This window comes from Marmota marmota, unplaced genomic scaffold (assembly GCF_001458135.2).
Source record: "Marmota marmota marmota unplaced genomic scaffold, marMar, whole genome shotgun sequence".
In the NCBI taxonomy this organism is placed as follows: Eukaryota; Metazoa; Chordata; class Mammalia; order Rodentia; family Sciuridae; genus Marmota; species Marmota marmota.
Genome location: NW_025999968.1, coordinates 46,903,623 through 46,927,794, shown reverse-complemented (window position 1 = coordinate 46,927,794; position 24,172 = coordinate 46,903,623). Strand labels below are relative to the sequence as shown.

Here is a 24,172-nt window from a genome sequence, read left to right as displayed (position 1 = left end):
TCTCTCTCTCTCTCTCTCTCTCTCTCTCTCTCTCTCTCTCTCTCTCTCTCTTCCTGCCTGCCATGAGATAAGCAGCTCCTCTGCCACAAGATCCTACCATGATGCACTATGAGCCAAAATAAAATAAATAAAATAACTGTGAGCCAAAATAAATCTTTCTTCCTTTTAAGTTGATTTATCTCAGGTGATGTGCCATGGTGATGGAAAGCTGACTAACACATTCATCCCTAGTGTTGTTGATTTCACAGTTCTAAACCCTATTTTAACTGACATCTCCTACCCTAATAAATAGAACAGGAAGATAGTTACCTCCTTTTTACAGGATTATATAGAAATTGCATGCTCTAAGGGTTACGATGGAGTATAGTCCCTGCAGGAAAGAAACAGATTAACACATTCACGGATCATTTAGGCTGATGACTTCAACCAACTTCCACATAAGTTTCTAGAAATTTAGTATTTCTAGTCAACGTTGCATACTGTAATTTCTCTAAAATCTTAAGGATATTGGGAGAGATAGAGATAGAGATAGAAAGAAACACTAAAACGGGAGTCTGTGAAGAACCAGGGTCTGTAGCCCATCATTTGTTCTTTCTTGGTAGTCACTTTAAAGGTCACAATGCTCATGAAAAAAATAAACAGGACTAAAGAGTATGCAGTGACAAACAGAAGTGCCTGTGCACCTGTAGGAATGTGGTGCTAAATTAGGAAGGACTGCACATTCAATTTATCAGGAAGTTACACAGTCCCCCATAAACTGACCAATGGAAAAACGAACATGTCCACCTATGCTTGTCCTGAGAAGGTATGAAGACTTTTTAAGATTGCCAATGTGATCATTCAAAACTGTGTTTGGATTTGTATTATTCAGCCATGAGAAGTTGAGATTTTGGAACCTTTGCCTAGACTTTACTGGTTGATCATCTCTAATCCAAAAGTCTGACACCAAAATGTTCTGGAAGTTTCAGATCATTTCAGATATTCAGATTAGAAATATTCTTAATCAATCAGTATTGAAAACACGCAGAGCATACCAATGCAGTTTAAGTGTTTTGAGGATATTAATAAGAACAGGAATAGTCCCACAATTTCTGCTAAGAATCAATCTGGACAGTTTCCAATCTGCTCTTGGCAATGTCGGTGACCATGACAAAAGAGGGGTGGGGGGTGGGAGCTGTTTCAAGAAAAGGAGAAAATAGATGGAGCTTAAAGGAAGGGTGTTTGTCACCCAGTAGTAAGGCTTTGCCAGAAAGCAGACTATGTCCTTGCTTCATTTCTCTCCCTCCTTTTGGCAGAAAACCAACATCTTAACTGTTGAGTGCTTGTTTCCATCTTAAGTGAGAAGGTTTCCTGTACCAAAAGTGTGAAGTACTTCCTTCAGGTATAGGTTAGAAATTAAGGTGAGACTAACTGTGGATTCCTAAAACAGTCATTAAGGGAGCGCGGGTGGGATGGCCTAATTGTGCTGTCTTGATAAACGTGACATCCAGCTGTAATTCAGACAGGGTATGAAAATGTGAGGGAGCCTTTGCTCCCTGGATCTCTTTGCTGTGAAAGGAAGAGCTGGCTTCTTTCTCACATTCAGCATGGACCTGCTTCTGCTGTGCAGCCAAGAGCTTTTCCAGGGAACATGAAAGTGGAGTGGTACCCTCACTGTTTTCAGATTAAGGCTCCTGAGTGATCAAGTGGCTTGATCAGAATCAGAGCCTGAACGTTCTAAAAATGGTTGAGACTCAAGGGCCCCCTTGTGTCTTGCCAAAGCTCTTCAGAAGTCAAAATAGGTCTTTTAAATACCTGGGGCATGAAAATATCAGATGCTTTTCCTTTAAAAAGAAAAATCAGTTATGTGAGAGCAGAATTGGGGGCCCTCAATGGAAGTTTGAGTCTGGATGTTCAGATATGGTGTCCTTTACCTGGAACCCACCACGAGCAGGGCTGGTGCTGTTGACTCTCTGGCTCTAGTTGTTCCTAGAGCATTCTTTCCTGCCTTATTGGTCCCTGCATTTTTTGTGCATTTTTTTTTTCACTCCATAGACAGATGAATAGCAGATAATTGTATTTTCAGCTTGGTTGCTGTAGGACCTGGATGTGAAAAGCTCATTTAGAATTCTATGAAAAAAATTCACTCTCTATGGAAATTGTTATCCTGGAAGTTATTGTTGTATGTACCAGGAGCCAAGGAAAGTGGAATAGTTTGGAGGAATGCTTGTTAGAAACACAGATTCTTGGGCCCCACCTCCACACTACAAAGATCTGCATTTTTCTTCTCTCTCCAAGTGATTCTTCAACATTCAGATTTTTAAAACTCATGTTTATATGCAATAGCAAAAACAGAAAGACTCTTAGAAACTTAGAACCTATTTATATTTCTCTTGAACATGGAAGAAGAGCAAACACTGAAAATTGGTACATCTTGGTAAATTAGCTGTGTGAATTTCTAGCACTGACTTTTGATGTTTCAACTTATGACTTATTAAGTTCACGATAGTGCTAACTCCATACACATTCAGTGGAAACCTATTTTGAATTTGGAACTTTCTGTCGTTGGTGTGGGCATTTTACTTAAAGAAAATTATCCATCGAGCCTCTCTTCAAATCCAGTGATATTATTTTAATGTGAATGAAAGGATAAAGTGACAAGACACCTGGAGTTGTCAACGTTGAAAATGACAAACAGTGAAAGCTTAATCTTGGGTGGTGGTCAGACGGCCTTGTGGTTAAGTCAAGAACTATGTGTCATTTTAGAGAATGGCTAAAAAATTACCCAGAAAAGATAAGCTGTGTACCAACTCCACTTGCCAGTCCTGAGAGGCAACTGTGTTTGCAATTCTGTATGTATTTTGCGGGGTGTACAGGAGTGCAAATTAAACTCCATTGCTTCTTAAATTGTCTTTTAGTGAATCCGAGTACAAATCATATACCATCTCTTTTGTCCTGAAGGCAAATCGACTACACAATTGGAAATGTTCCAGACACGTGGGGAAGTTGTCATTTAGATTTTTCCCTCCACTTGTAGTGAAACAAGATAGCAGAGGAAAGCACTTGGAATGGTTTGGGGAAAGATCCTAAAATGTAAAGAAGAAGAAAAACTCCAGGTTTCAAGTATGTTTTCAAATCCTAAAATGAGGATTTGAAATAGACATAGAATCTGAAATGGATCATCACATCTGAAATAGAGCATGGCCCTGTCATCTCCATAAAGGAGAAGCTCGAGAAATTCCTTGCACGTCCCACGGGAACAAAGTGATTTACTCCACTCTGATCCTTTCCAGCTGTAACCTTTTCAAAATGGAATAGAAGAAGAAAGAAAACAGAATCCCTCAAGAAAAGCCAATTTGACCTTTGTGCTTTCTTTCCTCTGGGCATGACTAGATGGGTGGATTAGTGGGTTAGGGTGGTACCATGGTCCTTGAGTTGTTCCTTCCAAAACTCATATGGAGACTTAGTCCTCAGATTTATCTATAAATGGCATTTGGAGGCAGGGCCTTTGGGAAGTCATGGGGTCAGGCCTTCATGGTGATATTGTGACTTTCTAAGAAGAGAGAAACCTGAGCTGGCATGCTTGTTCTGTCTCACAAGTGAGGCCCCCTCTGCTGTGGCATGATCCATCAGGAAGGCCCTGGCCTGATGTGGGAGCCTTGCTTGCTCTTGCCTTTCCAGAATCATGAACTAAATAAATCTCTCCTTTTTAAAAAAAAAAAAATTATTTAGTCTGTGGTATTTAGTTATTCTATAGACTGAATGGCTTAAATTACAGAAATTGAATTTCCCACAGTGGTGGAGGTTGGAAATTCAAGAGCAAAGTGCCAGCTAGCAGCTTGGTTCTGGGGAGGCCTCTCTCCTTGATTTACAAATGTCCACTTTGTGTTATCTTTTTAAAAAAAATTTTTTTAGTTGTATATGGACACAATGCCTTCATACATTTGTACGTGGTGCTAAGGATTGAACCCAGTGCCTCACACATGCTAGGCAAGCGCTCTACCACTGAACTACAACAGCAACCCCACACAAGTCCTTTCTTAAAGTGAAAGATCTCTGGTGTCTCCTCCCCTTCTTATAAGAACAGCTGTCCTTCTAGATTATGGTCCCACTCTTATGACCTCCTTTAATATCAATTACCTCCTTAGAGGCCCTATCTCCAAATAAAGTCACTTTAACATATGAACTTGGGGAAGATACACTTCTGCCCATGACAGTTGACTAAATCCTGCATTCAGTAGATGCAGTCTACCTCCCCTTCCTCGTTCCTCAACCATTATCTATTTATTGCACATGAGTTTTATATTCAAAAATAAAAAATCAGGGGAGACCATGAAAGGTACTTTTCTTGCCTTGCTTCTATACCTTAAGCCATTGGAGCCAGGTAACATGGCTTGAATGTCCCCTCCAAAATTCATGTTGAAATTTAATTGCGATCATGGTTTTAAGAGATGAACGAGTCCTGAGGGAGCCTTAGGATCACAGGAGAGGGTTGAGGGTTGCCCAAGTGCACTCCTGATGAAAGGATGGGTTCTGTTTGGTTTTTCTTCTCATCTCACACGTGCGCCCTTGCCCTTGGCCATGTTACAGCGCAGCACAGAGGCCCTTGCCAGATGCCTGCACCATGGCAGTTGGCCTTCCCAGCCCCCAGCACTCTGCGCCAAATAAATCTCGATTCTTTATAAATTACCCAGTCTCCATATTCTGTTATGGCAGTGCAAAATGGACTAAAACACCAGGTTTGCCTTTGGCAGCCTTTACGAGCTTCCCATCCTAGAGCGTTTACTTGGCATGGAAGGGTCTGACCGATTTTTAAAACGTCTTTTAAGCTAATGTACCTACCCTCTTCTCTTTGTCTCTGAATGACTGACGCCAGACATTCACAGTGGTAAACCTAGGCAGACTAGACTGTATGACAGCAGAGCATGACAACACACAACCAGTGCCGTTAAACAGGCTTTCTCATGTCCTGAGCCAAAGGGTCACAAACAACCTAGATACTGCTACTAAACACTCATTTTATAAACTATTCAAGTCCAACCAGCCAGATTTCATATCAAAATAAAAGTACAACTGTAGACAACTGGAAATTGTTTTGTTAAGACCCGATTTGCCAAATGTGAACCCTAAATTGAATCGATAAGCTAGATTTTATGGATTACTCCAGTAATCCAGAGTCCAGTAGTTGCTAGACACAAACATGACGGCCAGCCCATTCTGGCTCAGAGATGGCGGTGTTGATCACTCTGGGCAAGTGAAACCTGAGACCCACCAGGCACTTGCCACACATCATGTTGACAAGGACAGCTTGGCTTTTGGCTTCTTGGAGAGGAAATGACGCTAGATTTTATGGACTACTCCAGTCATCCTAACTTCACTGAATGTAGATGTCTAACCTCTATCTTTACAGTGTGTAAGAAACGGAGGCCCCTCTACCTTATTGCTGAGTTTAGGAATTGACACTAGCATCCAAAATTCTCTTGGTCTTCTCAGGATAAGACACTCAGCCACTGATGGTCAAGGAAGGAAAGTGGAAATGTTCCCTGCGGAAGGGCATGGAGGAGAGGAACAGACCTGAGAGGAGGGCATGTTTACACTCACAGAAAGGCTTCCTGGTGCTCGGAGGGAAAACTCTATGCTAATGGGGCCACACTGGACTGTAGGATTACAGAGCTCCTTGTTCTTAATCTAATCCGAGCCTTGAATAAAGCTCACTACAAAACCACATTCTACTCCAGTGTGTCTGTTTTAGCCAGAAAGGGTTGTCTTACCAGCAAATAGGTACAACCCATTTGCACAGGCAGTGTATTGGTTTTCTAGTGACTGAGCACCATAATCCAGGAAGCCTAAACTGTCTGAAATGTGTTCTGTCAACATTGTGCATGCTGGAGGTCTGAGAGCAAGGCCTTGGCAGGGCCACCTCCCCTCTGAAGGCTCTGGGGAGAATCTCTTCCATTGCATTCTCTTGCCTCTGCCTGTCCTTGGCCTTTCTTTGGACTGTAGATTCACCATTCATGTCCTCACCTCTGTCTTCACTCAGCATGTTTCTTCACCTGCAATGTTTCTGTCTCTGTGTGTTTCCTCTAGTAAGACGTAAGAGCTGTCCCACTCCAGCATGGCCTCAACTTGATAGCATCTGCAAAGACACTAGTTGCATATGTCATATTTGTGGGCATTCAGGATTAGGACTTAACGTTTGTAGGGACAATTGTGGGTTGTTTTTTTTTTCTTTTCCCTTTACTTCTGAGAATCTGAAATGTTGTCTAAGATTCTTTCTCAAACACTATTGAATTTAAATCGAAGAACTACGTATCATGAATCTGTGACCTCTCCATTTTAAAAAATTAGTTCCATATTTAATTGATAGCAAATTGTGAAAAGCTTTAAATGCTTCTTTGCTTTAGGCAGATGAATGAGTAAATTTGTATACCATGGCTGTTTTAATTAGCCAGGATTAATTAGTGTTTACCATACTCAGAAGATGAAAAGACATGTATAAATGCACTGTAATGTGAATCATTTTTCAATTCATTGTTGAAGCTTAAAGTGTATTTGAATAAATATTGCTTATATCTTACACTATTTTTTATAGAAGGACATTGGAGCACTATGGTAATTATGAGCATTCTAAACTTTTAAGTACATTAATTACACGTTATTGAAGATGATTGCACTTTAATATTATGTATTTAAAGAAAGGTAGTTACCTTTATTTTTTTTAGTTTCAAGTTGAAATGCTTTGAAAGCAGAGCAGGAGGTAAGGAAAGGTAAACTGTGCTGTCCCGAAAACAGTATTCTAAAGTAACTCTTTTTTTTTTTAAGAAAATAAATTGCTGGGATTCTGTGCACATTTTGAGCAATATCAGAAAGAACTTGTATGAGGTCTTGCACTGAGGCTAGGAAGTGTGGACTTTAGAAATGGTTTGAAGAGACTGGAGCAATTTCTCTCATGTGAGGCCCAAAAGCCAGGCACTCATCCCTTGGTGTCCAGAAGGATGGATTCCAGGACCCATTTAGAGATCCCCAAGCCCATGGATCTTCAAGTTCCTCATATAAAATGACAGTAGTATTTGCATATAACCCATGCACATTCTCTCATAGACTTTGTTGTCTCTAGATTATTTAGAACACCTAATCCTATGTAAATAGTTGTTTTACTGTTTAGGGAATGATGTTGTCCCTTCTTAGTGAGGGAGTGGCCAGCTGGGTACTCACATCATGTCTAATGGAGCACATCTTGTAAGCACCAGGATTTGAGGTTCTCTAGATAATTCAAGCAGAACTGGCCTCTTTGACACTGCTGAGAGCCATAGCCGAGTAGGAATGACTCATGGCATTTTTGGTTGAGAGGTGATGCCAGCAAGCTATTGAGATGATAATAGTTATGTTAAGATGTGTATTCAATTGGATATTAGACCCATGCTGTCCTACTCGGCCTGCTACTTTGGAGCTCTTGCGGGGATTCATGGAGAGTTCCCATTGGTTGGGGAAGTGCGGGAGGAGGGATTTCCGGTTGGTGTGGTGTGTCCCTGGAGAAGGCTGTGTGCCTGGCATTCGCGGGAGTTTTGGAAATAAAGTTTGTTCCTGCTTGAGTGGCTCTTGATTTTGTGCCCAGCCAGACTGCGGCATGACACCACACCCCTTTTCCCTTCATCATCATCTGCAGGGAACGAGTCTCTAAAATCAGATCAATAAAAAGGGTAGGTGGACTTTTCACCTCCTACACAATTTTCTCCTTTGTTCTCGGCAGGAAAAGGAAAAATAGTAAAGTTGCTATCTATTACCTTATGAATGCTCATATTAAAATGGTTTAATTTAAAAGAAAAGACCCGTAACTCTTTATTTGGGTAAGAAATGCCTTACTCACTCTAGACTTCTTAACAGCCACTCATGATTTCATTGTGTGAAACATTGTAGTTGGATATTATGAAGAATTTCCAGCAAGGACGTGGCACTTCACTGTGGGTGGAACTGTTCAATATCAGATAAATCCCTTTGGGCTAATCTAATGAGGGGCACCTCCCCCTTTTCTCACATCAGGAGAACACCTGTCTGTCTATATTCTGGTGCTTCCCTGTGGGCTGTTTCAACCTGGGTGTGGGTTTTCTGGGTTCATATTTCCAGTGACTTCCAAGACATCTGTCGCAATGTCCAGGAATTTCACAAACTCAGCACGTCCAAATCGAACCTGTCTTTCTCCCCCATGTTTGCTCTTTGCATAGACTAAGGGCAGGTCAAGAATTAGAATAGTGCCTGTTCTCCTGGTAGTGTATCTGCCCTGTTCGAGTCACAGCCACCCAACCACCACTACCACCACCACCTCCCAAGCACCCACTGCCGTTCCTTGTGCCACTTCCTAAACATCTTTTGGCTCTGTCACTCTCATGTGTATCCTCACCCGCTGTCCTCTTGCCCATCTTTAATGATCGCATGTCTTTTAAGTCTCTTATAAACCCCAGGCTTCCCCTCCATTCCTTTCTTTTCTTTACTTGTTGATGGATCACAGATCACTTGGCCTGTAAAATTTCTAGTCTGTGATTTTGCTCATAGTATACTCATGGTACAGGTCAGTACATTCCTCTGCCCTCTGGATGTCCCACTGAAAGCCTTGCAGTGTCTAAGCTGCCTTCCCTCTCCCTTCTCCCATGACCCAGCAGCCCTGGTCAGCCTGTCTTCTGTGCCATGATACACATACCTGTGTCTGCTAAGATGGCAGTCTCTTTCCTGTTCGGTCCTGCTGTTAGATCACTGTATTAATCAACTTTATCTTACTACAACAAAATACCGGAGGCAATCAACTTTATAAAGAGAAAAAGAAAATGTTGATGTATCTCACAGTTTTGGAAGTCAAGAGTCCAAGATCAGGTGGCCCCAATGGTTTGACCCCTGGTGGTGGATGACAGCAATTCATGGCAAGAGGACATGTGGGAACAAAGAAAGAGACCATGGTCCCACAGTCCTCTTTAAGGGCACAGACCCAGTGACTCAAGGGCCCCATATTAGCCCCACATCTGGGTTCTACCACTTCCCAATAGCTCCACCTGTGCACCAAACCTTTACATGTGGACCTTTGAGGGACACTCAGCTTCAGATCATATAATCACTACCCCCAGCCCCAAAACTCAATCTCAATTCTTTATCACTCTGTTGTTATTCCGACCATAACACTTCTATAGGATTTATTCTTCTGCCACTCTTTTTCTCTGAAGCATGAGTTCTTTTAGTTAAAAAAAAAAAAGACATTATTTCTAACACCCACCTAGAAGATGTTAGGATTGCTGAACAGGTGAACGAATGGATGAACTCCTAGTTAATGATAAAGTGGTTTGACTTTCCTTCGTCCCATATCCTTTTCCTTAAAGTGGGTCCCTTTGGCTTCTCTCACGCCTGTGCATTGTGAATACCCTCCTAAAAAGATGTTGCCATCCATTGCCAAGTCCCAGATGCGAAGCTCCTGCCACTTCCAGGCTGGATTTCCCCATATATCATTAAGGGGGCACATGAATAATCTGCAGCATGGAGAGCCACTGCTGTGCCTAGAATTGCTCACAGGAGAGAGTTTTGTGTGGAAAAGCACAGAGGATGTGTTTAGATTTTTACCTGCATAAATTGTCATTTCGAATGAGCTATCCTGTACAGGAAGATGATGTCTCTAGGAACAGGAGCCCATCCCCCCTCGTGAAGAGATCGGTATCTGTCCTAATCTTACACTTTTACCTCTTCTTACAATTATCAGCATAAATCTCTAAAGCTCTTTGAGGGACACTCAGATTAACTAAGAAATTAACTATGTGTGGATGTTGAAAGCCTTTCTGATGTGACCTCACCATCCATGCTAACCAATTTTTGTATGCTTTATAGTGTAAAATTCTATCAATTAATCACTTATTAACATAAAGCGGTTAGAATGTGCTTTCTTCACACCCCCCGAGTGATGGCTGTCTTTTGGGAGAGGTACGTTTTCCATTTCATTCATCTGCTCTGGTGCACACCGAGATGTCTTTTTCCTGGTCAGACTTCTCTGGACGGTGGGAAAGGGTACTGATCAGACAGGACCACTGCAGAGGCACATTTATGCGGAGCCTACAGGACAGAGCTGTAGGGACACCACCCAGTGACCACCAATCAGTACTCGTCCTGGCGTTGCATCTACAGCCAGCACGGCTCTCTGCAGCTGTGCTATGAGTGTGTCTTGCATGGCCGGTTCTCCCTCCCTCGTCTTGTGCAGCCAAAGGATCAAGTTGGAGGTCAAATCCAGCCCACATGCAGCTGAATAAGCTGAGTGTCTGCCCTTCATGTGACTCACTCCCCAAAGAAACCATCATGTGGGCCAGTAGGGACCTGGCCTTTATCAGAAGTAAAGGTGATGTTTTAATCTCTCTCTGCCTGCTCTCTTAATTGGGGCAGAGCTCAGATAGAGAAAAGGGGCCCCTATGGATTGATGCCCAAAACACCCCAACAACCATCAAAGAAGGGACCAGGGGACACTGGGCTCACATTGTATACAGGCTTCTGAATGACGTAGCATTTATAAAAAATGTACACAAGCACAGAAAAACTTTTTTGAGGTTTTTTTTTTCCCCCCTCATTCTTTCTTTTAGAACCCAGGGCCTTGTGCATGCAAGGCAAGCACTCTACCAACCGAGCTATATCCCCAGCCCTGCTCACTCTCTTTTTGTCCACACTAAAAAGCATTAGCCTTTTTTAAAAGAAATAAAGAACTTAGAAGTAAAAACAAACAACCAAAAAAAAAAAAAAAAAAAACCACTCCAGAAAACTACCAAGTATGCAAAAGAGCCTCACAAAAAACTGGAAACTAATTGCTGAAGCAGGAAATTGGAGAATTCTTCATCATGAACCCATCTTTCTGCATCCTCAAATCTAATAATCCTAATTCCAAATACTATCTGCATGTTAGTAGCCTCAAAATATATTTAATTTTATTTTCCACACTGAAAAAAATGAGATAATGGCGCACAGCTGTAATACCAGCAGCCTAGGAGGCTGAGACAGGAGGATCACAAGTTCAAAGCCAGCCTCAGTAACTTAGCAAAGCCCTCAGCAACTCAGCAAGACCCTATCTCGAAATAATAAAGGGCTGTGGATGTGGCTAAGTGGTTAAGCACCCGTGGATTCAATCCCTGGTACAAAAAATAAAATAAAAACATAGATAACAAAATGAGAATGGGGAAGAGATGAAATACAATTCCTTAAAGGATAAATACATTTAACAAAATATAATTACTCTTGGTCATCTCTGGTAGTGGGATTGCAAATGAGTTTTTGTTATTGCTTTTTTCTACATTTTTTGCACTGAATGTGTGTTACTCTTGTAATTAGTATCAACTGATTCCTTTATACATAAATAGATATAAACCACAGTGAAGTCATAGCTTTGCTGCAGAGGTTAAGGACAGTTTTGAAGAAAGAAAGCCACATAATAATTTCCTTAAAATTCCATTAGCTCAGCCATAAAAATGCACATCTCGCAACTAGCTCAAGATAGCCAGTTTTTCCTCTAGCATGTGAAGAGAGAACTGATTCTTGGAATGAAGACCATACGAAAGACTTTTCTTGTTTTTAAAGGATATGAAGCATGAAAATATCATTCGTTTTTTGGTTTTTGTTTGCAGAGAATGTGCAGTTTGTATTAGATTAAATTAAGGGCCCATGTGATACAATTTCACTATATATTAACCATAGGAAACCATCCAGATATGTACATAGAGGTACAGTAATGTCTACAGCACTGTTTTTATTTTAATAAAATTTCAGACTTAACAGAAATAATCCAAAAATGCTATGTAAAAATCCCTTCATTTTAAAAAGTGAGTTGCACACCTAATGGCTCTTTCACCTAAATTCTTGATTAATTTCAACAAAACAAAGACATCTGTATAGTCTATATGAGAATTGCAATCTCAGCACAATGTATTTTCAGAGATTATTTCTGTAGTGTGTAAACTTGCATTTTAGTCTGATTTTAGGTTGCTGACCACCCACATGGGATTAAGACCCCCTAATGTAGTTGGAAATAAGATCAGGACATTGGCACATGTTCCATAAGGAAATGTGAAAAAGAAGCCTTCTAATCTGCTTTGAGATGCCAGGAAGCCTGGCTGGCTTTTATCTTGATTTCTGACTGATGCCATTGGTAGATAGAAGTTGTTTGATGTTTGAAAGCCAAAAGGAAATTTGTCCTAAATGAAACAGGACTCTTTCCTTACCTTCAGTCTAAGCCAGACAAATGATATTTCAGGAAAAATGTCATTTGCAGTAAGGAATATTATCACGAATGATGTGCAGCCTTGTCTGTGTCCCCTCCAGGGACAGTTTGTTGCCATAAGTGGACAAAGCATGCCCCATTTAAAGATTTGTAGTCAGGAAGCTGCTAAATAAAAATAAATCCAGATTTAGACATGGAGTCTGAATTTTAACTCTGGGAGATTTTCCGGATTGATATGTGGCTAAAAATAAGAGGAGTGTCCTAATTTTCCGGAGGTCAAGATAAAAACTGGATTTGTGGGACAGCATTATTTTGTGATAATATGTCTAAAATTTTTCCCCAACTTGGAAAAGGATCCTGTTTCACTCTCAGCCATTGAACTGTCCTACTCACTACATTTTTATATTGTGGATTAAAACAAAAAAAATGATATTTTATGTGATTGAGTATAGAATAAATGGACTGTGCAGCAGCTTCAAGTCAGTCTGAGTGATTTTTAAATGTGACTTGGAGTTGGTGAAACACAGAGGCAGGGAGTTCACGTGGCTGTCGTCCGTCCTCCACCCATCTTCTGAGGAAGGGAACTCTAAGGAAGAGTGAGGCAGTGTTTCCAGAGACACGTTGAGGACGGACCGACCGTGAAGATGGAAGTGACTGGGAAGGCCTCACACAGTTAAAGGAAGGAGCCTCACCTGGCTGTGATGCTCTTCTCACCTAACTTTGCTGCTCAAATACCCTCAAGAAGTTCTCAGACTATGACTTTAACCTCTTTTACCATAGTGTTTTCATATCTATTTTTCTGTATATATCTAGAGAAAAATAGATATATAAAATCAAATTCGTCCTCTCAAAACTATCAAAAAAAGGTATAAAAGTTGGGGTATTTGTGATGGTGGATGTGTGGGGTGATGCTTCCAAAGTGTTAGTTCCTAATCAGTGTAAAGTAACCTTGTCTTCTGTCAAATGGAATTTTCATGACAAGGTTGCATTAGAAATTGGGAGACACCAGTTCTTTCAGTTACTTTTTTTTTTTTTGTGGGGAAGGGGAGGTGGGCACCAGGGATTGAACCCAGGGGTGCTTAACCACTGAGCCACACCTTCAGCCCTTCTTAGACAGGGTCTCACTAAATTACCTAGGGCCTCACTAAGTTGCTGAGACTGGCCTTGAACTCCCTATCCTCTTGCCTCAGCTTCTCGAGCCTCTGGGATTACAGGCATATGCCAGTTACTAATTTTAAACATACTTCTCAGGATGGATGTCTGTTTATTCTGTGCTCAGCAGGGTGGTACTCCCAACCTAAAGATCATTGTAGGTATCAAATGAGCTGATGAATAGATATGGAAAGGCCATAGAAATGGATGATGTCATGAGTCAGTTGTCTCTTGCTTTTAATGTGTCATAGCATGTCTCAGTTGCATCACAACATAGCTACAGCATCACAGATGACTAATTAAAACACCCCCACCGTGCACAAATCACTTGAAGACCCTAGAGAGAATCTCCAGTTCAGCATACCAAACAGCTTCTTCTCCACTGAACCTTTGGTGTGTTCCTACTTTGTAATAAATCAACTTATCAGCCAGACTGGTCTGCTGAAAGTGTCTTCAGTGGGGGAGAGCTGCTCTTTTTCTGGGAAGAGCCCCGTGGTGACATGTGACCCCCCTCTGATGCCCTTTTAAGTGTCATGCTGTATGACACTGACCTGTTGCCTGAATGCATCCTAGCTCTTGATGATATGTGACTTCCTGCCTTTAAAAGTGGTCTGGTGAAGAAGGCGATCAGACTTTCCTGTGGCTTTCGAGTACAAAAACACAACCGGGAATGATAGCTTCAGGACATCAGTGTGTTGGTTCTCAGAACAAGACTTTAAAGTGTTTGGAGGTGAAATTTCCTCTGGAAGTATTGCTTTTTTGTCCATGATCATTTTTTATACCCGTTTTTATCTTTATGTTCTGTTCTTAGGTTTGTTTTGTCTTTTATCGAGGGGTAGCTGAGGTCATGGCCTAGTGGTGCCTTTGAACATCTCATGTTGTAGTCAACATGGTGGAGAGTAGGTCCCCTCATGGTAGCATGCATGAGAGTCACCTGGGGGTCTCATTAATGTGTAGATTTTGAGAACTGAAATTTTGCATTTTAACAAACACACAGAGGACACTCACATGGCAGGAGTTGAGATAACAGGATTTATGTGAAGAAACTACAAAGACCACCCAACCAACAGCCCAGAATTTTATGGATGAGGAATACAAGCTTAAGGAGTTTCAGAGGCCATGGAGACATTAAATAAGATAAACAGCATAGCAGTAATATGCCAAGCCAAGAATCAGACATGCAGAAAACTCTGATTGGAAAATTAAATCTGATCTCATAGTTCTGGTGTGGGCAGAATGCCTAGAATGGATGACAGTTGATTTATAGTGACTTCTTGATAGGGAAAAATTACATCCCTTTTACAAAATACTTCAGTGCAGCTGTGTTAGGATGGATGGTGTGTATTATGGAGTGTGTGGGGTGTGATCCTCAGTCCTTTCAGGCAGATGGGTAAGTAAATACCTATTTAAATGATAAGGATTGTGAGAATCCCCTGTGAAACAAGATCTAAAAGAAATTTGAGTTTTGCATAGAGGGTAGAGATAAATATTTTTCCACAAAAATGTATTTAGGTATACTTAGAGTAAATAAGTATACCTAAATTCTTTCCACAGAAGAATCAAAATGAAAATTATACTGGCAATGACAGATCAATCCTTGACAAAAGAAAATATGGCAAGCCTGGGGACCTTGTGATCACTGGTCTCCAAACCAGACCTTGGACCAGCCATGTTTTACAGTAGAAAGGCTGAGATGTCGTTCAGTAATCACAAGGAATTATGAAGCATGTAAAAAGAGAATTTAGATTGACACAATGTCAATAAACTTTATTTTCTAGAAACCTAAAATGTGGCCATTGAATTTTTAGAAGGAGTTTGGCCAGTGGGTTGATCATTAAAAGAACATTAGATGAATTATGTAGAATTCATCTGTTTCTTATTCAGCAGTCCTTTTGTTTATTAAGTCATTTGTCTCAAAATGAACAATCATGGATATCTGTTGCTTCTACAAAAACAGAATTAGTTCATCCACTTGTAGGTGAAATCACTGCTGTCTCTTTTGATGTTACTTTCTTTGAAACATTTTCAATATTTCCAATGATAGCTAAGTGGTGGGGTTCTTCTTTTTCTTATTTACTCTAAGTATACCTAAATACATTCTCAGAGCACTTTTAAAAGAGCAAAGTGATGGGGTTCATTGTATGTCTTAATATTTGAAATTATCTCTGTTGCTTAAACCAAAAGGTTAAATATTACCATCATTGAACTCAGTGAAATATTTCTACTTTACAATGCAAAACTCAAGTATCTGGGTATATTTGGCTCCAGAAGTAACTGCTGCAATTTTGAGCAATAAAAGCTTCTAGGAAAAAGGAAAGGAAAAAAATTACAGTGAGGGAAAATGAATGTACTCCTTCAGTTTAATACAACAGTTGGCAAATGTAGATGCTTAAAAGCTTTGGAAATTCCCAATGTAGGCCATTAAAGCATTGTAATAAAATATTAAATTAATTCAGATAAAAGGACAATCCATCAGGCCCACCATCGCAGTAGAAGGTGGTTAGCTTCGCCGTGGGAGTCAAAGATGAAGTCCTACTCAAAATGAACAATGAAATAATCATAGAGGCTCTGCATATTTGATCACAGGAGCAATTGCCCAGCACCAGTGCATTTACTGTTGGTAAAATCTTGAGCCCTTGATAATATCAAGAGTTGCTGACTGACTTAGACATTTTATGAGCACACAATTGAAGCCTACCCCAACTAGGAGTAATCCATCACATTCACCTCTTTTTTTTTCCTTAAAATCACACTGACTTTATTTTTCCAAATCATATAGCCAGGGATGTTTTTTCCCTAAAACTCCTTTGTTAAGAAAGGAATATAGATTTCTGCTATTTGGTACCTCTGATTGAAAAGAATGGTTAAGTGTTTTTTGCTCAGCTAAAAATGTAACTTTTATTGAATATTTCATTCTTTCACTTAAATTTTCTGAATGTGAATATAATGAATCAGGAAAACTCATAATCAGGGGAGTTGGCATTTTGGTGCCTACTGGAGGAAATTTCCTGCCAATGTATAAGAGATAAAAGAGGAAAAGGTCCCTACAACTTCCTGACAAGAACAATTAGAGGAGGAAGAGTTTATTTGGGGGCTCATGTTTTCCAAGGTCTTAGTCCACAGATAGCTAATTCCAGGTAGAGCAGAACATCGAGGTGAAAGAGTGTGGTGGAGAGAAGCAGCTCACGATATCACACCAGGAAGGAGAGAGAGACCAAGCTCAGCTCACCAAGTATATACCCCAAAGGCATGCCCCGACTGACCCACCTCCTCCAGCCACACCCTCCTGCCTCAGTTACCTCCAAGTTAATCCCTATCAGGGGATTAATGCACTGATTAGGTTAAGGCTCCCATAACCCAATCATTTCACCTCTAAACCTTCTTGCATTGTCTCACACATGAACTTTTGGGAAACACCTCGTATCTAAACCATAACAGTCTCTGATGATTCCCTACCCTGCCTTTTTTTGCTGCCAAAAGCTAAGGTAGACACAGGGTCCCCCTCCTCCAGCTGCCCATTTGGGAAATGACTTCTGGACGGACAAAAGCAATAACCATTTCACAGGGCTGGTGGTGATTATGTCGACTCACAACCCCACAGGAGCAGAAGACATTACTAAAGACATTGGAACATTCTGGTTTCAGACACCATGACTGGTTTCTTCATTTACTCTGTAAATGAGCAACCCAATGATGAGACGAAGATTGAACTCCTCTTCTGATATCAGGGGAGGTGGAAATAAGTAGGGGCTAAGTGCAGCCTAGGACCTGGATTTCAGCACTGATGCTTACTGGCATGGGATCTTGAAGAGATGTGTTCATCTGTCCCAGCCTCAGTTTCTTGTCCTGTAAGATTAGTAATGCCTAGCTTGAGAGGAGAGTCAAAAGGGAGAGGGTGTCTGACCTGGGCATTAAGAATTCATATAATTTAGATAAGCAGAGATAAGCTTTCCAGGTAACAGGCACAAAGAACAAAGTTGTCATGGTGGGACTACATGGTTCCCTCTGGGGGTAACCTACACTATTCAGCCTGGGGGATGGTGTCAAAGGGGGACTAACAGGCACATGGTTAGTGGGCTCAGATCAAGAGGGCCTCCAGTGTCTGGCCCAGGAGTTGGATCAATTCAGAAGGAAATGAGGACCCACTGAAGTGGGGAAAAACCATTCCCATTACTAGGGAAAGATCTAGGGAACAAATAAGAATAAAAAACTAGTAGCAAGGGCAGTATTTTAGTTTGTGCTGCTATAACAATATCTGAAACTCAGTAATAGAAAATAGAAATTTATTTCTTACTATTCTGGATACTAGAAGTCTAAGATCAAGACACTGCCGGGGACACGGTGGTGCACACCCATTAACTCTAGCAGCTTAGGAGGCTGAAGCAGGAGGATCACAAGTTTGAAGCGAGCCACGGCAACTTAGCAAGGCCCTGTCTCAAAATAAAAAGGGCTGGGGATATGGTTAAGCACATCTGGGTTCAATCTCTGGTGCCAAAAAATAAAAAGTAAAAAAAAAAAAAAGACACTTGCAGGTTCTGAGTTTGCTAAGAGCCTAGACTTTCTGTTTCCAAAATGATGCCATGTAGTGCCTCACCCTCTACAGGAATAAACCCTATGTCCTCACATGACAGAATAGGAGAGCTAAAAAGGTCCTGAGGTAGTTCCCTCCAGCCCTTTTATAAGGCACTGATTAAGCATTTATGGGGGGGAGCCTTCATGACTTAATCACTTCCCAAAAGGCCCTTTTAGTACTACCACAGTGGAGAATAAGTTCCAACACATGAATTTTGTGGGACATTCAGACCATAGTAGACAATAAGGAAACTTGTCATAATTATTTAGGCAAAAATTAATCCTGGTCCAAGGAAGAGGGCTGTGGAAAAGCAAATGGAATGTAGATGAGAGGATTTGGAAATGAAATTTAAAAGTTGCCAGTAGTGGTGAGTATGAGTCACGGATGATTAGAAAATGGGAAGGCAGGAGCCTGAGTACAGTTCTATACCAAATAAGTTCATGAATCAGGAGGAAGGTCTAAGTTAACACATCCACCAAACCTTGGAAATTATACAGAGTGGGAGAGAGGAGACAGAGCTGAGGGAAAACATTTCAGATCCATCCAAAGGTAGGAGATACTGAGACTTCCAAGCAGGTTGAGTTTTCCAAAGGGGAGAATTGTAGAAAGTGTACAAGAAGAAAATAAAGACCAAGAGGTTGGGGAAAAAGGAACCTGGAGAGTTATTCAGAGACATTATAGGGAAGAAGCTTAGTATTGTATGTGCAAGACAGAGAATGTTTCCAGGTGCAGGAGGAAGGTAATCAATAGTAAATACCACAAAGACACCAATGACAACATGGCCCCAGGGGAACCAAGCTCCCTCATTTTCTCTTGAAATGGATGTATTAGCACCAATGATTCTTCCAGGACATCCTATTTTCAGGATAGCAAATGCTTGACAGTCACAAGCATACGATTTATATATTTTAAAAGCCCATTTAATTTATTCAAACAGATATTGGCTGAGTTTTTACCCATTACCTATGACTTTGTTAAGACTTGAAAAAGTTGGAGGAAATGTAATCTGGACCTTTTATCTGTAAGGGAAAGGTCATTGAAAGCATCAAATATTGAATTTTAAAACTGTGCCACAGTGAATAGGTATATATTATGACTCAAATTAGACTTCAAAAGGACTAATTTGCTGTGGATTCTATCATTTTACATAATCTCTTGCAATAAAACTGATTCTATGGAAGGATATTAATCGTATGCTTTAATGCTATCCCATCAAATTGTCTTAATGGGTCTATTTGAACAGAGTTTTAATTTTTCAGATAAATTCTAAGGGTTTTGTCAAGTTAAAGAAGAATTTGAAGTACGGTAGTAAAATGCTACGTATCAAATTTAAATCTGATTTCATTTTCTCCAACATTAATACTAACCAGTGATCGGTTTGAAATACTCTATTTAATAATGATCATTGTTAATGACATGTATGCTGGGTCATATGGCATGCATCTTTGGGTTTCTAATTTTTAAAAATACAACAGAATAATTTGGTAGATTATGCAGCACCTGAAGAGCATTTAAGGAAACAGATCTTTTTCAAGACAAAATGATGAAAAATGTTTCAGAATAAAGCAGACCAATGGTCTGTAATGCTTTTCTTATCCATGCACATGTTCAAGGAAGACTCCTCAGGGTCTCCAATGATGAGATGTGCCCTTTGGATTGAAATAGATTGCAGTTTACCAGCTGCTGACACTCTTCTTGTGTTAGTCAGCTTTCTGTCACTGTAACAAAATACATGAGAAAAACTACTTCAAAGTTGAAAGTTTATTCTGGCTCATAGTTTCAAAACTTTCAGTTTGTGGTCAGTTGGCTTCAAGGCACAAGCATCACGGTTGAAGGTGTTACAGAGAAAGCTGGTCAGCTCACGGCAGCCAGAAAGCAGAGAAGGGATGGAGGACCAGGATCAAGATATAGTCCCCAAGGACCCATTCCCTTCACGTAGGTCCCACCTCCTATAGTTTTTACCACCTCCCAATAGTCAATTCAGCTATGAACTCAGTCCAGAGGTCAGACCCCTCATGGTTTAATCACTTTCCAAAAGCCCCACCTGTGCTCATTGCTGCACTGGGGACCAAGCCTTCAACATTCGAGCCTTTGGTGAACATTCCAGATCCAAACCACAACACTGTCCCAAACACCACACCAAAGCGCACTGTTGATTCCTTTGTGATCACTGGATTCTAGAGAGAAGGAATGGAAGCATAGCTCCTGACATCCTTCACCTCTAGGAGAGTGGTGTGACCATTGAATAGCAGCCAATTGCCCTTCTCTTTGAGTTCAGATCCCACCCAAGGCACTTGCCAGCTGTGACCTTGCATAAGTCGCTTACCTTCCGTGTGCCTCAGTTTTCACATCTGTTAGATGGAGATAACAGTACCCAGAGGGTGGGTCTAAATGACATCCAGGTCTGCCTCGCTGGACAGGAGCTGCTGTTCCTACTGCCATTATGATCCTTATTACTCACCAAGGAGATGGTTGTTTTGTTTAGACGAGCTGCTTCAGAAAGAGCAAAACTACTCCGATGACGTCTTGGCCAACATGATCAGCGAACCAAGAATCAGTTATGGAAACGATGCTCTCATGCCGTCTTTGACTGAAACGAAAACCACCGTGGAGCTTCTTCCCGTGAATGGAGAGTTCAGCCTGGATGATCTCCAGCCGTGGCATCCTTTTGGGGTGGACTCTGTGCCGGCCAATACCGAAAATGAAGGTAAGAGTCCCCAAGAGGGAACAGAAGCATCCCAAGATGTGTGTGAATGTAGATAAGTGTGCATATGTTTGCTCACGTAGGTGGGTGTGTACAAGCACACACATGAAATCTTTTTCATGTGTTTGAGTGGTGATTTTTTTTTTGAGGTAATGATAGTGTCACTTAACTTTATTTTGAATCAGAAATAAACATTAGGAATTGTTATGTCTTTAAAATAATATATCTTTATTACATTGATAGATTTGAATTATTTTTTTACATTTATAATTAATAGCAAGAAGTTATTCTTTACATTTTTTTTATTCTTTATGAAGCAAATAAACAGTCCCATTTTGTGGGTAACAACAGGAGATGATTATAGTTACATAGAACACTTTTGAATAAAAAAGGCCTGTTGTTTCCCAGGGACCCTAGTTTATATTCTGGGAAGTATTATCCTTGGAGTTACTACTCTTTTAAAAACATATATTATTCAAGAAGCTATTCTCTATCTGGAAAATGTGTGGCAATGACATTCCACTAATTTTCCCCATTTTCTTCTTAAGCACATAGAGCTGAGCATGGTGGTTCACACCTGTAGTCCCAGCTACTCGGGAGGCTGAGGCAGGAAGATTACTAGAGCCCAGGAATTCTAGACCTGCCTGGACAGCATAGTGAGACCCCATCTCAAAAAATTATATATTATATATAATGTGTGGATACACAGAGTATGTACTATATACCATATATTGTTTTAATGACTGTTTTTCAAATAAGGAAATTGAGGCATCAGGAAACAAACTTCTTGAATGGCAATTTTTGATAGGAATTTTTAAAAAACACTTTCTCATTAAGAGTTATTTTGTTGGTTCTGGAATGAAAGCACAATTTTCAGCTTGTGTTTACGGAATAGTGGGCTAGAATGCCCGCTACCAAAGATAACAGGTGGAGGACATTGCCTCGCCTAATATAGTTTGGTAGCTCATGCAGCACCTGAGGAGCATTTAGGGAGACTTGTCTCTTTTGATGGGCTGCATAATGGAAACTTGACAGGCACCAAGATAGTCTTTGCTGGCTATTTATTCATACATGGGAATTCAAATTGCAGTAAATGTTAAAGGCAAAAATAGAAGACCACATATAAATAAAATGTAAGTTTCCTTAAGATTTAAATAAATTTGTTTAGCAATTTAAATTTATGGCAGCTGTCCGTATTCAGGGGCACATTACTCTACATTTTTTCTGAGAATCAAGGGTTTTCTCCATCAACATATTTGTGCACCTAGATGATATACTTTTGCCACAGGTGTTTCTTAGCAGAACTGTTTGTGTAGGAAAGAGCATCTTTTAGTTTGTTTTCATCACTTTCGCATGATTAGAAGTGCAAAACCACAAACATATGAAAACTTTCCCTAAAAATAATAATAATGATGACAAGTGTTTCAAGAACACAATGGGATTTTACCTCCGATTTTCTTTTTGAAAAGTAGCAAACTTTGATGATATTTTTGTATTTATGATACAGTTATTATAAAGTAGATCAGTGTGGTCCTCAGTAAATCTAAATCCAATTTTATATCTTAAGCACACTTGACAAGCATTTTTTTAAAAAAGAACTACTGCAGAAAATCTTTGTATAGGCTATGTGCACAACATGAATAATCACTCCAGTATGTTTCCTCAATTTGAAAAAAAAGTTACCTTATAATATTACCATCAGATATAAACAGAAATGTTAGATATAGTGTAGAAATAAACGGTTTTTTAAATTTTTTGTATATGACAGCAGAATGCATTACAATTCATATTTCACATGTAGAGCACAATTTTTCATATCTCTGTATGCAAAGTATATTCACACCAATTCATGTCTTCATACATGTACTTTGGATAATGATGTCCATCACATTCTACCATCATTTCTAAAAAATAAAGTTTTTATCACATATTAAAATTATTCCTACTCACACAGAACAAAATAATTTAAGAACACTTGGTTACCCAAGATCTGAATAGTTTCCTTATCAAATTATATTATTGCTAGAGTACTGGTTGTATCATTTTTCATAAGTAGATACAATTGGGCCATTTAAAACCCTCATTATTCAACCTCGAATGAGAATTTTTGTGAAGAATGTACAGTCTCATTTTCCAAAATGAGAAACCAGATGCTTACTAGATTGGCTCTGTTTGCTAATACCCACTCATTGTGGCATCCATCCTGGGAGACAGACTGTACATGAGTGCAGAAAACACATACACACACACAATCACACACACATTCATACACTGCAGCCCTTGGGTCTTGCCAGTGTGCTCAGGTGGGAAGTCTTTGCATCAGTCCCTCTGAACCAAAGCAGATTTAGCTGTTAATTGCCAGATTTCATCAAAGCTGATATATTAAATAAAGATCTGCTTTTGGCAAACAGCAGACTCTCATATAAAAGTATTGGAAGAAATTGAGGACAGATCTCAGTGGTGGAGTGCTTGTAGCATACACATGGCCCTGGTTCCAATATTAATTCTAGTGCCACCACCACCAAAAAAAAAAAAAACACTAAGAGACAATAGTACCTAAGATCTCAGAGTCCTGATTTACCAATCTCAGCTTTATCAGACCCAGCACCCCTTTTATAACAAATATTTTGAAAAAAACCTCCTCAACAATTTTTTTAATTTTTTTGTGGTGCTGGGGCTCGAACCCAAGGTCTCAGCCATGCTATTCACTGGTTCTACCACTGAGCTGCACCTCTGGCCCGCCACAGTTAATCTTTAAATAAAATTGGCATGGTTTAGGTAAAAAAAAATCAATATTGTAAAAATACGTGTTTCACATTGTTGTGCTGAAAACCCAACAACTAGAAACAATGGCATAGTAGGTTGTTTGTCCCCTACAGATGTGGCAAATACAGCTGCAAACTTACACCCCGAGCTGTTTCAGCAATCAGGGTCCATAAACAGCAGAAGCATCAGCAACATGATTTTCCAAAATTTTGAATAATTCTTGGGAAAGTTCTGAATAAATCAGTCTTCCCCAATTTACCCAATAGTGTGCCTCTGGTATATCCAGATTATATTAAAAGCTGCAAAAATGCATGGTATTTATGTATAAAATTCAGTTTGGTTCATGCTGTCATGAACTCCCACAATAGGAGTGGAAAGTTTGAAACCCACACCGAGTATGAGATTTGTTGACATTGTCCTGGGTACAGCACCTAACATCCTCAACCCCATCCACCAAATGCCCATAGCATCCTCTCTTTCCCTAGTCTAGTGACATCCAAAAACACTTCCACATTCCCCACCATCTCATGGAAGAGTTAAGTCCTCCTCCACACTCTCCAAGGATGAAAACTGAGCTTCAAGTCCAGCTCTGCTCTGTGATTGTGGGCAAGTTACTTATTCCTCCCTAGATGTCACCTCATCTGTAAAACAAGGTTGATATTCATTCCCAGCTCAATGGGATGGTGTGTGCCTTAAGTGAGACAGCATGAGAAGCTCTTGGAAGAGTGGCTGGGACATAGTAGCTTGCTTTTTTTTTTTTTTTTAATTTTCT

At 40.2% G+C, this 24,172-nt stretch overlaps 1 protein-coding gene across 7 annotated transcripts in view; it reads left to right on the top strand.

The window, feature by feature from the left end:
• LOC107136416 (amyloid beta precursor protein) overlaps positions 1–24,172 on the top strand; it is a 239,009-nt gene that overhangs the window by 194,595 nt on the left and 20,242 nt on the right. For all 7 annotated transcript variants that reach the window (XM_048803538.1, XM_048803537.1, XM_048803536.1 and 4 more), the window contains one exon: positions 20,416–20,637. In XM_048803538.1, the coding sequence (XP_048659495.1) occupies positions 20,416–20,637 (222 nt within the window). The remainder of the gene's footprint in view (positions 1–20,415; positions 20,638–24,172) is intronic.